Raw genomic sequence first — 12,800 nt, 5'->3', positions numbered from 1 at the left:
AAGAAAAGAGAAAGTATATTCCTTATCCAAAGAGATCATATTATTAAATGTAAGAGCCAGGATTTAATACAACTTCAACTGGACTCAATAAAAATATTCTACTATTCCTTTTATTTGTCCCTGTTTCAGTTTACATCGATTAGATTATAGAAAGTCCATACATTAAAATTTAAAAGAACCTTTACATTTTTAAATCTTTACATTTTATAGCTTTAATTATGTAGCTATCATGAATGTTATAATTAGTTTCACATTTAGAATATGAATTCTGGAAAAAAAATATATAGTTCAATTATAGTAAGGTAGATAACACCACACATAAGTGAAACTGAATCCTATATGATGATTTCAAACATGCTCATCATTTACGCAAACCTACCATAGAACTTTCTGGAATTAAGAAATCACATTTGCTGTGGTACCACATTGCTGAAACTTTTGCAAACTACTTGCTATACAGTAACTTCAAAATTATATAATGTAGATGAAATTAGCATACAAATCCCATGAATGAAAAGCACACATATAATAAACCCTTAAACTTTATAAAATTTCAACCCCTGAAAGGGCTTTTTATTTAATTCATTTCTCTGCCTGTTCAAGCTCATTCTCTGCACATGTTTCTCAAGACAGTGTTCTGGGTTACTCAGACACCAAAACAGGATTGAAATCCAGAGAAACACACAAGCTCAAGATGAATAAACACAATAGCTCTCTTTTGAAAACCTAATGAACTGGAAATGAACTGTTAACTAAAGACAAAAGGAAGACCAAGAAAAGAGCACGGGCAATTTTTTAATTTAAAATAAAGTCAACAAAGATCCATATTCGACAATGAGGTTGACTAAATGTTAGATCACCACATCATGTAAGTTAACTATTGTTATCCTCCCCTCTTAGAGCATTTTTTAGACTTCATGAATTTAGAACATTCCACTATGTAAATAATACTACACTTTATAAAATGGTGATTATTTTAAGTACATGTAATGGTTCAGAATGATTTTCCCCTATGTTACTTAGTTTTTAAAATAACCAGAAACTACTCCCTATAATAGCTGCCTATGCAGGAGTTGGGAATTAGATCTCAGGTCCTCAAACTTGTCAGGCTTACTGAAACCTAGACAAAATCATCTCTTTCTTGTGTTTAAGTTTTCCTTTCCACAGGTTAAATTTATGTATCTCAATTATAAAGATGTCACAAAATATAACCCATGACATATATAATGGAGTATGTAAAAGACTTCACAGTTAATAATTATATTTTAATGGTGTAATATATACTATGAATATTTTATTGACATAATACTACATGCCACTGATCCGTACTATTGCCTCACTGAAAGAAAACTTTTCTGCCTTTTCTACCTCATTAGATACTTGTGCCTCAGCAGACATATGAATTGTAATTTTGGGAATACTGTCCAAAAGTAAAGTAATTTAAATGCAACACTGACATAATAATGAATATTTTAAAAAGAGACAATGAAATCTAACTCAAATTTTTTAGATGCTACAATTACTCTTACCAAGAATATGACATAACCATACTGATTCCAATCAGTCAACAAACCCAATGTCCACTGTTAGACTTGGAACTAATAGACACAATACAAGAGGAAACAAGCCTTTCCCTTAATACCACCCAATTTTAAAGGCTGGGTTATAACCACCCAAATTCTAGTCTCCCTGAATAAACTATTACTGGTCATAGTCAGTAAATTATTTAAACTTCTTAGATATCTTCCCTCTCAGAGGTAACATGATATTTAATACTCATTTTGTAACTTGGGTCTTCCTTTTATGCTCCTCTTTTCTTTTTAATTAAAAAAGTATGGTTTAATCTTAACATTCTAGAATTTGGTGAAAAAAGTTTAAATATAACGTTAAAGACTTTAGTCTTCCATTCTGTATTTCCAGGACCTAAGTCCACACTGACTTGTCAGGTCACAGCTCTATGTGATCCTATAACTGTCCTCAGGCTCCCCTCTGGTCTGATTTAATTTGCCTTGACAGGCAAAAATGGCACTTTACTGTGTTTAATCACCAACATCAGAAAACATCAATTTTGGATTGTGGGTATTTTTTTCTTTTTTTCAATATTTATTTATGTTTATTTATTTGAGAGAGAGTGTGCGTGCAGTCAGTGGGGAGGAGCAGAGAGAGAGGGAGAGAGAGAATCTGCTGTTTAGCAGATGCCCCATGCGGGTTTCGATCCCAAGAACTGCAAGATCATGACTTGAGCCAAAATCAAAAGTCAGACGCTTAACCAACTGAGCCACCCAGGCGCCCCTGGGTATTAATTTTCTAAAGACAGAAAAGACTCTACAAAGAAACTTCAAAGATACATAATTTAGAGGAGTCTTTATAAAAAGAAATAGGCACGGAAAAATAAAAGAGAACCCAGAAGAGCAATGTTACTGAGGAAACTGAATAGAACTTCAACAGCTTTTACTATTTTAATCTATCATTATTAATATATTGTTATTAATCCTTTAAATATGTCTACGTGTGTCCATTGTGCATAAATTAAAAATAAAGTATCACCTTATTCTTATCAAATTTACAAAAGGGAGTTTTTTTTTAAAATACTTAGCTCTATTTGCACATTCCGTCTACACTAATAAAAATTTTTTTTTTAATTTTTTTTCAACGTTTTTTATTTATTTTTGGGACAGAGAGAGACAGAGCATGAACAGGGGAGGGGCAGAGAGAGAGGGAGACACAGAATCGGAAACAGGCTCCAGGCTCCGAGCCATCAGCCCAGAGCCTGACGCGGGGCTCGAACTCACGGACCGCGAGATCGTGACCTGGCTGAAGTCGGACGCTTAACCGACTGCGCCACCCAGGCGCCCCAAAAAAAATTTTTTTTTAAGTCCCAAGACTGCCAGACTGCTGGCAGGTACAAAAGGAGCATCCAACAGAGAAGCAAAGAACCAGCGAATCAGGAACAATACTCATAAAGAGAAGGCAAAGGAGCAGAGAGACAGGCAAGGAATGCAAAGGGAAGTACTGATTGGAGAAGGATACAGTTGAGACTAGTTCATCCTAAAAAGATGTATGTAGCTTTCACATTTGCATCTTTAAATTCTTGTACACACTTCACTGTATGACCCGGCCAATCAGAGACCATGTAAAAAAAATTTACTGCTACAATTCCATAAAATATTTCCCATATTTGCATATTTATAGATAGAAAATAAAATAACCGATAGAACCAAAAACTGTAATTGGCTACTAGCAGAGAGAATAATATTTGCAAAAGCAAAATATTAACATCTGAAACTAAGTCCCACAACTGTACACTTAAATCCATAATCTAAAATTTCAACATGAAATTTACATTGTTTTTCAGGTATAAGTTAGTGAAACTGAGTTAATAAATATTTACTGAATGCCTACTATGGGACGGACATTGTTCTAAGTGTGTTAAGGTACAATAGTACACATAATACCCTCAAGGAGTTTCCATTCTAGTTAGTGAAACAGGCGATATATAGAAATTGTAAGTGTACCAGAAAAACCAAAGCACTATAATATAGAAATGAAAATGTTTGTAATGATTACTTCATTTGTGGCATAAACAGAATACAAACTGAAAAATAATTGTCTGAGCTTTATTTTCTAGAATATAGTTTACAAGTTTTCAAGGATTCAGTATTCAAAGATTCCCTCAATTATTTCTTCAGTTCAAACCAAAATAACTAACAAAACTTCTAATCTTCTTACTTCCTTTGAAATATTCCCTAAGTAGTGCATTATAAATACTGAATAGGTACATTTTTAAAGGATTTCACATACTATATTTGTCACAGTTGCTGAAACACTAGACCTTGAGCTATTAGCAGAAATCTTTTTCTACCTCTTTTTCTTTTTTGTGAATTCAGCACCTGCACAGGGTTTAGAATAAAGTGCAATCCTGAATTACAAATGTATTATATAATAATTTTAATCTAATAGTGTCAAAGAAAGTGCTAACTTTATCATACTTGAAAAATAAATATTTTGTTCAAAGTTGTATTTCAGAATGTTTTGATCAATTAGAAATGGATAAGTAGTAGTGTACTTAAATCCTAAGTGCTGCTTTTCAGACAGTCAGAGCAGTATTAGAGTCATGGCTCCAAAGTTTAAGAAGATCCACCCAAGCTGGATTATTTAAACTTGCAATAAATAGATGTATTTTCTTGGAAAAATATCTATTGTTACAGTAAAACTTGAGTTTCCTTTTTAACAAGATTGTATGATTACTCGTTTATATTGTTCTTTCCGCAGGAATCACACACCCCCTGTTTGCATCCTGTTATTCACTTAGAGCTTCCCCTCACTTCGCTATACTGTTTTCCCTAGTAGGAGAGTGGTTTTACTGCACATTAGAATCCTAAACTGTCCGCATGCTCCAAGTCTCCTGGTTTGTAGCATTTAGCATCTGTTCAGATCTTAAACATTACCTTGAAAAATGAATTGTCTGTGTCCTTTCAAAATATTGAATTGCCATCCTACATCACTGGAGGCCTGGAAAAGACTGGAATCTTTTCTACTGATTGTATCTCTCAGTTTCCATCTAATTCCGTGAACAACTTAAGAAACTACTTAGGGTATACATTCCACTAAAACCTAAGCAAACACATTTATATTCTTCTTAAAATTTTGTACGTTTAGATTTGTTTTTCTGAAGGCAAAGAGAAAATTTTTTAAGTAATTCAGGCGTAATCAAAACCAAGTTAAATCAATGCCTCAGACTCATCTAGGATCCATAATAAAAATACAGATTCCTTGGTTCTACACTGAAGCCACTCAGAATCAGCAATAAGAGGGGCATGCCCTAGAATGTGCCTTTTAATAACCTTTCCAGATTATTCTGATACACACTGAAGTTTAAAAACTGTAATGCAAAGGACCTAAAATTAAAGGTAATGTAACTGATGAAGGAATGATGAAAGATAATAAGATCCTATTGTTAAATACACTGAACCAGAATGAAAAATTAACTCATTAATGAAGAGCTAAGAAAATAACTGTTAATATGTAAGATCTCCAAAAGGAGCCCAGCTATGCTATAATAACATTCTTTGTAAGGTAGGTTTGAAATCTACCTTACTTGTGGTATTCAACAGGACACATGTGTCTCATGAAAAAAATATATCTATCTATCTATATAAATTTATACATTAAACATACATATATTACTTTAATTAGCATATGTGTGTGTGCATAGATATAAACACACACACTGCCTAGAAAACGGTAATTATGTTAGCGCTTAAATGGTACCTGGCTACTCGCTAAGTAGGTTCAATGCTAACCCACTATTTCTTTTCTTTTAATTTTTTTTTGAGAGAGAAAGGGAGAATCAGTGTGTAGAAGGGGCAGAGAAAGGGAGAGGGAGAGGGAGAGAGGGAGAGAGGGAGGGAGGAAGGGAGGGAGAGAGAGAGAGAGAGAGAGAGAGAGAGAGAGAGAATCCCAAGCAGGCTCTGCACCTTCAGCACAGACCCCGATTCAGAGCTCAAACTGACGAACCGTGGGATCATGACCTGACTGAGATTGGTCCAATGCTTAACTGACTGAGCCACCCAAGAGCCCCTTACCCACTACTTCTAAACAGGGCACAATCTATACATTTTTTCTTTTTTTTTTTTTTAAGTGTATTTATTTATTTTGAGAGAGAGAGAGAGACAGAGAGAGAGGGAGAGGGGGCACTTGTGCTCACACATGCACAAATGAGTGGGGGAGAGGGAGAGGGGGAGAGGGAGAGAGGGAGAGAGGGAGAGAGACAGAGACAGAGACAGAGAGAGAGAGAGAGAGAGAGAGAATCCCAAGCAGGCTCTATGCTTAAAGGGCAGAGCCCTACATGGGGCTTAATCCCAGGAACGGTGAGATCATAACCTTAGTGGTAATCTAGAGGCAGATGCTTAACTGAGCCACCCAGGTGCCCCTTTTCTCTTTTTAACATTTATAGTTTGATTTCCTATCATATAGGAGCAAGAAACAAAAAGGCAAAAATGACTAACATCAATGCATCTTTACCAAAGTCAAGGAATAACATCTCTCTGGTTTCTAGTCAGTCAACTTTCTAAGGGCAGAAACCAGATCCTGTTTGTCATAGAACCCCTTGCCACAAGGTCAAGCAGTAAGCACTGCATGTGAACTAATGCTGAGGATTAGGACAGCTATTCCACAAAGCTGGGAGTGGTTACAGTCTATGATAGGGGCTCCCAAACTTCCACGTACATCCAGCCCCACCACTCTACCAGAGTTTTATTCTGCAGGTCTAGGGTGGGCCCAAGATCTGGCATTTGTAACAAGTTCCCAGGTGACACTACTGCTGCTTATCTGGGGACTACGCTTTGAGAACCACAGATCAGGGGAAAGTCCTCAGGAGTGTACTATATAAATGGTTCCCAGAAAAGAGAAGTAATTGGAAGATGGTTAGGAAAAACAACACAGGGCATCCAGAAACCAGGGTTCTAGTTCCAACTCTATCAAAGAATTACTGTTTAGTTCATAAACACACACACACACACACACACACACACACACACACACACACCGAATCCCACATAACCCATCCTAGAGATGAAGGATCTGGTGTAAAGGAAAATTCAAAGACTTTATAGATAAGAAACAATTTTAAGTGTCTACTATCAACCTTTAAACATATAATCTGACCTGAAATGATTATCCTCATAATCAGTGTGCATTGCTCAAATCACAACTGTTAAACTACATAGTTTTTATCCAAAATAAAGATCATACACAGCAAGCAAATAAAAAAATGCCCAGACTAAACACAGCAAACCATTTAAATATAAACCTGCAGGGGAATAACTGTTTTCCAATATTCTAAACACATATTATAAATTCAAGTATCTGTAAATGGGTCTAGGGCAGCAGCAGCAGCAGCATCTGAGATCCTGTGAGAAATGCAAAATCTTGGCCCGCTTGGGTGGCTCAGTCGGTTAAGGGTCTGACTTCGGCTCAGGTCATGATCTTACAGCTTGTGAGTTTGAGCCCCACATCGGGCTCTATGCTCACAGCTCAGAGCCTGGAGTCTGCTTCAGATGCTGTGTCCCTTATCTCTCTCTGCCCTCCCCCACTGGTGTTCTGTCTCACTTCTGTCTCTCAAAACGAAATAAATGTTAAAAAAAAATGCAAAATCTCTGACTACCACCTAAACCTACTAAATAAGAACTCCCATCTTAGTAAGATCCCTATGTGATTTGTAGATACTCAAAGTTTGAGAAGCACTGACTAGGGCACTCAGATTTTATCACTAATTCTTTACTACTATTTGTTAAATAGCATGATATATTTAAAAGAATCAACATTTCCCGAAAAAAAAATCTATTTCTGACATATAAACAGATAAAAAGAGAAACTGAGGAATTATTTTACATAAGAATATACAATGAAACTTTATTTTCCAACAAAAATTTCCAATAAAATACTTAATTGCTATGAAATCATATATGATTAGTAAGTAACTTCATGGCTGAGTAAACTGAGGTACAGGGATGCTAAATGGTTTGGTTAAAATCAAATAGTTTATCATGGCACAATGAGATTGAAATCCAATTCTGACTCCTGTAATGTAATACTTCTTCTGGTGGAAAAAAATTATTTACATTTTCCTGGAGTAAACACATGGTTAATATATAGTAGTAGAAGTGTACATAATTTTTTTAAAGAATAAATATCTACCCAAACATATTGAAGGAAATAAGCAAAAATATGTCATAGTGTATGTGTTTTATTCCCTTCATTGAGAGAATGGGCGGGGAGGGACAGAGACTTTAAAAAACTGCATTGGAAGGAGTAGTGGAACTGGAAACTATATGGACATAACTTTCAAACCTATGATTTTCACAGAATGACACTACAAATCAGGCAAGTGGAAGCATCTTTCTGATGATTGAACCTGGAACACGTATTTTTAGAAATACTACAAGTTTGGCTCTGCTACTTAAATTTTAATACATAGCAATAAACAAAACTTCTTCTTACCATCAAAGAAGCTCTTGGCTCTTAGGTAACTGACACTGAGCCTGAGAACTGAAAGTTTGTCCAGCTTATTAATAACATCTTGTGGAAAAGGCAGCAGGCTAGCCAAACGGTCCAACTCTGTATTAAGCCGGTCTCTATGTCGCTTGGAAGGATTGGACTTGATTCCTTCAGGTGGGATTGGCTTGACACTGAAAAACAAACAAAATACCACAAAATAAGATAAAGTAAAAATTTCTATTGCATTATAGCCCTTCAGGTATTTCTCTAATGAAACACACACCAAAAAGTCTACTCAAGTTTACGTAAATCCCTTCAAAAGGCTCCTTTGTATCGTAATTAAGAAAAACAAAAAAAATTGGTAAAATTCTTCATAATGTTTTATTAAAAGCTTATGAACTCAAGAAAATGCTGAGTGCATCTTATATACTTCATACTTCCTTCACTTCATACATTTGTGGTACAGTGATTCCCAGTAACAAATCCACTAGGATTATTTTTTCAAACCCAGACACTGTTCCAGAAAGAAATGAAAAAGAAATCTGCAATTAATTATGTGAAGATTATGCTTCCTTTGCTATCTTCCTCAAGAAGCATCTTGGCATCATTTATGATGTAGATAAATAGGAGCTACCCTAATCACCCCAGCTTCCTATATTTAACACTTTCATCCTGTCAGTGACAACTATTCAAAGTCCTTCTGGCACCTCTATATGGTCATCTAGGCATTTAATGGGGTCCTCCAATATTTAAAAAAAATTGGCTTTGGTTATTTATATTTGTTGAGTGACAGATATTAGAGGTTAACTGTAATTCCTTGCAAATTTTGCATTTAGGGCTGGTCAATAGTTCTACTTAATTATTAGCTTTCATAGCTTATGTCTTAGAAAATTCAATGAATCCCCAACATGTAGCATGATTTTCATCTGAGAGAAAAGATATTTATAGTTAAGAGTAGAACCTGAGTTCAGATATGAGAAACTGCATAACTTCACAGAAAGGTCTTAGCCAGGATTTCACAGCAGAAATTCATTATTTAAAATGAACTGACAGATCATCATACACACAATGAAATATAGACAAGATATTAAAAAAAAAAAAAAAAAACAAAGATCATGCCTCTTCACCTTTCCATTTGCCAGAAAAATAAAATCTTATGCAGGGCATTCTTACAACAAAGACATTTCCCTCCAGCCTTTATTGAGAAGACAAAGGCATTTTCAACAATTCAAATGATGGCATCTTCAAAAGTAGAAATTGGCCTGAATATAGTGCTGATTTAATCGAAATATTTCTAGATACTTTATGTTTTCAATGTTGTATGTGGAGAAGTAATACTTTATTTAAAAATTAATAAAAAGTCAATAAAGGGGCACCTGGGTGGCTCAGTCAGTTAAGCATCTGACTTCGGCTCAGGTCACGATCTCACGGTTCCCTTGTTCAAGCCCCATGTTGGGCTCTGTGCTGACAGGTGGGAGCCTGGAGCCTGCTTCGGATTCTGTGTCTCCCTCTCCCTCTGCCCCTCCCCCACTCTCTCTCTCTCTCTCTCTCTCTCTCTCAGAAATTAATAAATATTAAAAAATCTTTTTATAAAGTCAATAAAAATTTTAATGTTTGTTATATATTGTTCCCAACAAGTAATTTCTTCAGAACTTATCTATTTCTGTTTTTATTACAGTTCATGTTATTTATTTATTTTTTTAATGTTTTACTTTTTAAAACAGAGAGAGACAGAGCATAAGTGGGGATAGGGCAGAGACAGAGGGAGACACAGAATCCGAAGCAGGCTCCAGGCTCTGAGCTGTTATCACAGAGCCCAACGCGGGGCTTGAACTCACGAACTGAGATCATGACCTGAGCCGAAGTCGGACGCTTAACCAACTGAGCCACCCAGGCGCCCCCAGTTCATGTTATTTCTACAAAAGTAAGAATTAATAAATTGATAAAGTATATGGCATACATACAAAATAAATCAGGTACTTTCTCCAGACTGTGTAATTGCATACTTAACAGAAACAGATGATTCTTTCTCTATTTTTCCTTAATCATACTGCATTTGTAATCAAATTCAAGTCATCTCTAAATTTCTTCAATTAATCAAATGATTTTCAAAAGTTACCTATAATGCATGTCTACCTCCCTGAATAATTCTGATTAATCTCTTGTTGACACAAATATTTACTTGCAGTTATCATGTCCAGGGTAGTCTAGGAAAACATTCCTCTCCTACATATTCAAAAAGTGTTATGGGAGCAAAGTATGTGAGCAACTAACTACTTGAATTAAGATCTTTATAGACAAGGTAGTATCTGATATGGACCTTTAAAGATGAACGGGATTTCAGGAGGAGGCAGGGCTGAGAAACGGTGGCCTGTGAAAAGTCCCCTGTCCGGAGTGTGAAGCATAGAATACAAGAGAGAAGAGAAAGGGGAAAGTGGTTGTGGCCACATTCATGCAACAAATAGTAACCACCTACCATGGGCAAGGCACAGAAGACTCAGCAGTGAACTATATTACATGTACTAATGTTCCTGTTCTCATGAAGCTTACATTCCAGTGGCAGGAAACATAAATAACTAGTTGAGTGAATAAATAAACATATAACTTTCAGAGCTGCTAAGTGTTAAAAAGAAAAATAAAGCAAGATAAGGAACTAAAGAGTGACAAGCATGCTGGTTTTGATAGCCAGGAAGGGTCTCTGATGTTACATTTCAGCACAGACATAAATACAACAAAGGAGTGAGCTGTGCGGGTATCTGATGAAAAAAAAAATGCTCAAGATAGAGCAAACAGACAATTTCCTCACAGAAATGGTGTAAAATTAGAGTCTGGTATCTGGGAGTCATCTTAAGCTCTGAGCTGGGGTTTACATGACCAGTCTTGTGTTTTACTAAGCTGACTCTGGCGATGACGAGCATGAAATGTAGGGCAACTCTCAGTGAAGCTAGCACTTGTTTCTAAAATACAAATCTACAACACTCCTCGGATTTAAAAATTTCAGTCGCTCTGGACAGTCCATGTTCCTTAGCCTAGAAGCAAAACACCTCTTGATCTTTTATAGCCCCCTAACTATTCCTCTGGCCTCATTTCCTGCAGCCAAAGCCTTTCTTGTCCATTATACTCCAGACAGAAGAAAGTACTTAGTTATCAATATATACTTTGGTGCTTTCATACATGTTACTCTCCGGAATCCTCTTGTTCTGTCTCATCCGCTACAAAGCTGTGCTCAATTAGATGACTTCTGTAAAGTCCTCCCTGACCTACTCACAATGGATCCCTCTTGTACTACTTCTGTACCTTATGCATCTTAAGCAAATGTCTTATACAACCATTCCATTAAGGAATATCCTGTGCAGATAGTATTTCCAATAAACTGGAAACGCATTTCGTCTCGCACTCTTGGTAGCTTTCCAGTAATGATTATAAAACATTGGGGACAAGACAGTAACACAATGAACCAAGACAAACTAAGAGGACGCAGAGAAATAACAATCACGATACAAAAAAAGAAAAAAAAATCATTCAAGTTATTGCTCCATGAAGTCCTGCTGTCCATCTTGTGCTGTCTCTCTGCAGTGCTCAACCAGGAGCTCGATGAACCTACTTCTTTGCACAACATAAAACTTTCCACAGCTCTAATGTGTTATCTATCATACACATTATGGAATATTTAGCATGAGATCAAATTTCTTAAGTGTTATGTAACTGGTAATACTTAGACTTGTTTATTGCTCTTATGCCTGTAAACTTGATCGTTTTTGTATCCCCAGTGCTCAACATAGTACTATCCACAGAGTGGACCTTCAATTAATGTTTGCTGATCAAAAGTATCTGGAAAAAGAGTTATCAGGACCTGACCAAAGGCAGTGATAGGAAAGAAAGTAAGTAAGGCCTGGTATGAGATACTTCAACACAGGCACTTTATGCCCATCATAAAGCTTGCTATATAGCAAGACTCCAATGTTTGCTGATGGGGCACAGGAAGTACGGAAGAGGAAAACATGGAGTGAGGAAGAAGCAGGTTGGGGTAAGGACTATACTTCCTAATGGAAGGTACACCAAACAAAGAGAACAAGACGAGAGGACAGAGCTTGATGATACAGACATTTAGGCATAACATTGGGGAAGAGGCACAGGCAAAGACAACAGAGGAGGAATTACAAGAAGACAGGAAAAGAACCAGGTTGGAATATTCTGGATATTACAAAACAAAATCAAATACACAGAAAAATTAAATGAGAAGTACCCACTGGATGTGGCATTTCAAATGCACTACTGTTAAAACTAAAGCAACCGACATGGCATATTCTGTCACTGATTTTGTGAGAAATGTTTACAACTATTTTGTGAAAGTATTTCATTCTTATCTACACATCTTAAAGATGCGCATAATAATTAGATAGAAAAAGTAAACTTACATCAGTTACACCTGACTTGGGTTATGCTAGTACTTTTACTTTCGTATCGCCTTTAAATCTATGCCAAAATATATACTGCCAACTACCTATTTAAATGAGAGGCTATATTTGAAATATAAACAAACATCCCTGTAACCTTAGACTTGGGAGATCTGAAGTTAAGATATCTCTTGACATAGAGAGACCACTGATGTTGATAAAGCGAAGAAGCAATTTATTATTTTCTTAAAGCCTTACCTCAAAACCTTGTCCCAACCTGCAAATCAAAAGTGTTGTGAAATCAAGACTCTAGCTGACTGTGTGCCATGCTTCTGTTTTCAAAGCCCTGCATGCTGTAAGTACTGCTATTGACAAGCCCAACGCCACATCCAATGCTAGTATGAG

The 12,800-nt window shown here is 36.2% G+C and overlaps 1 protein-coding gene across 1 annotated transcript in view; it reads right to left on the bottom strand.

The window, feature by feature from the left end:
• Positions 1-12,800, bottom strand: part of AHR (aryl hydrocarbon receptor) — a 53,864-nt gene that overhangs the window by 34,272 nt on the left and 6,792 nt on the right. The window contains exon 2 of the mRNA XM_047094647.1: positions 8,002-8,189. Within this exon, the coding sequence (XP_046950603.1) occupies positions 8,002-8,189 (188 nt within the window). The remainder of the gene's footprint in view (positions 1-8,001; positions 8,190-12,800) is intronic.

The sequence above is a fragment of the Lynx rufus genome, unplaced genomic scaffold (assembly GCF_022079265.1).
Source record: "Lynx rufus isolate CCGP_SWC_20201006 ecotype Redwood Valley unplaced genomic scaffold, mLynRuf1.p SCAF_4, whole genome shotgun sequence".
Taxonomy (NCBI): Eukaryota; Metazoa; Chordata; class Mammalia; order Carnivora; family Felidae; genus Lynx; species Lynx rufus.
The sequence above is the reverse complement of the archived record's forward strand: the minus strand, read 5'-3'. Positions and strand labels throughout refer to the sequence as shown.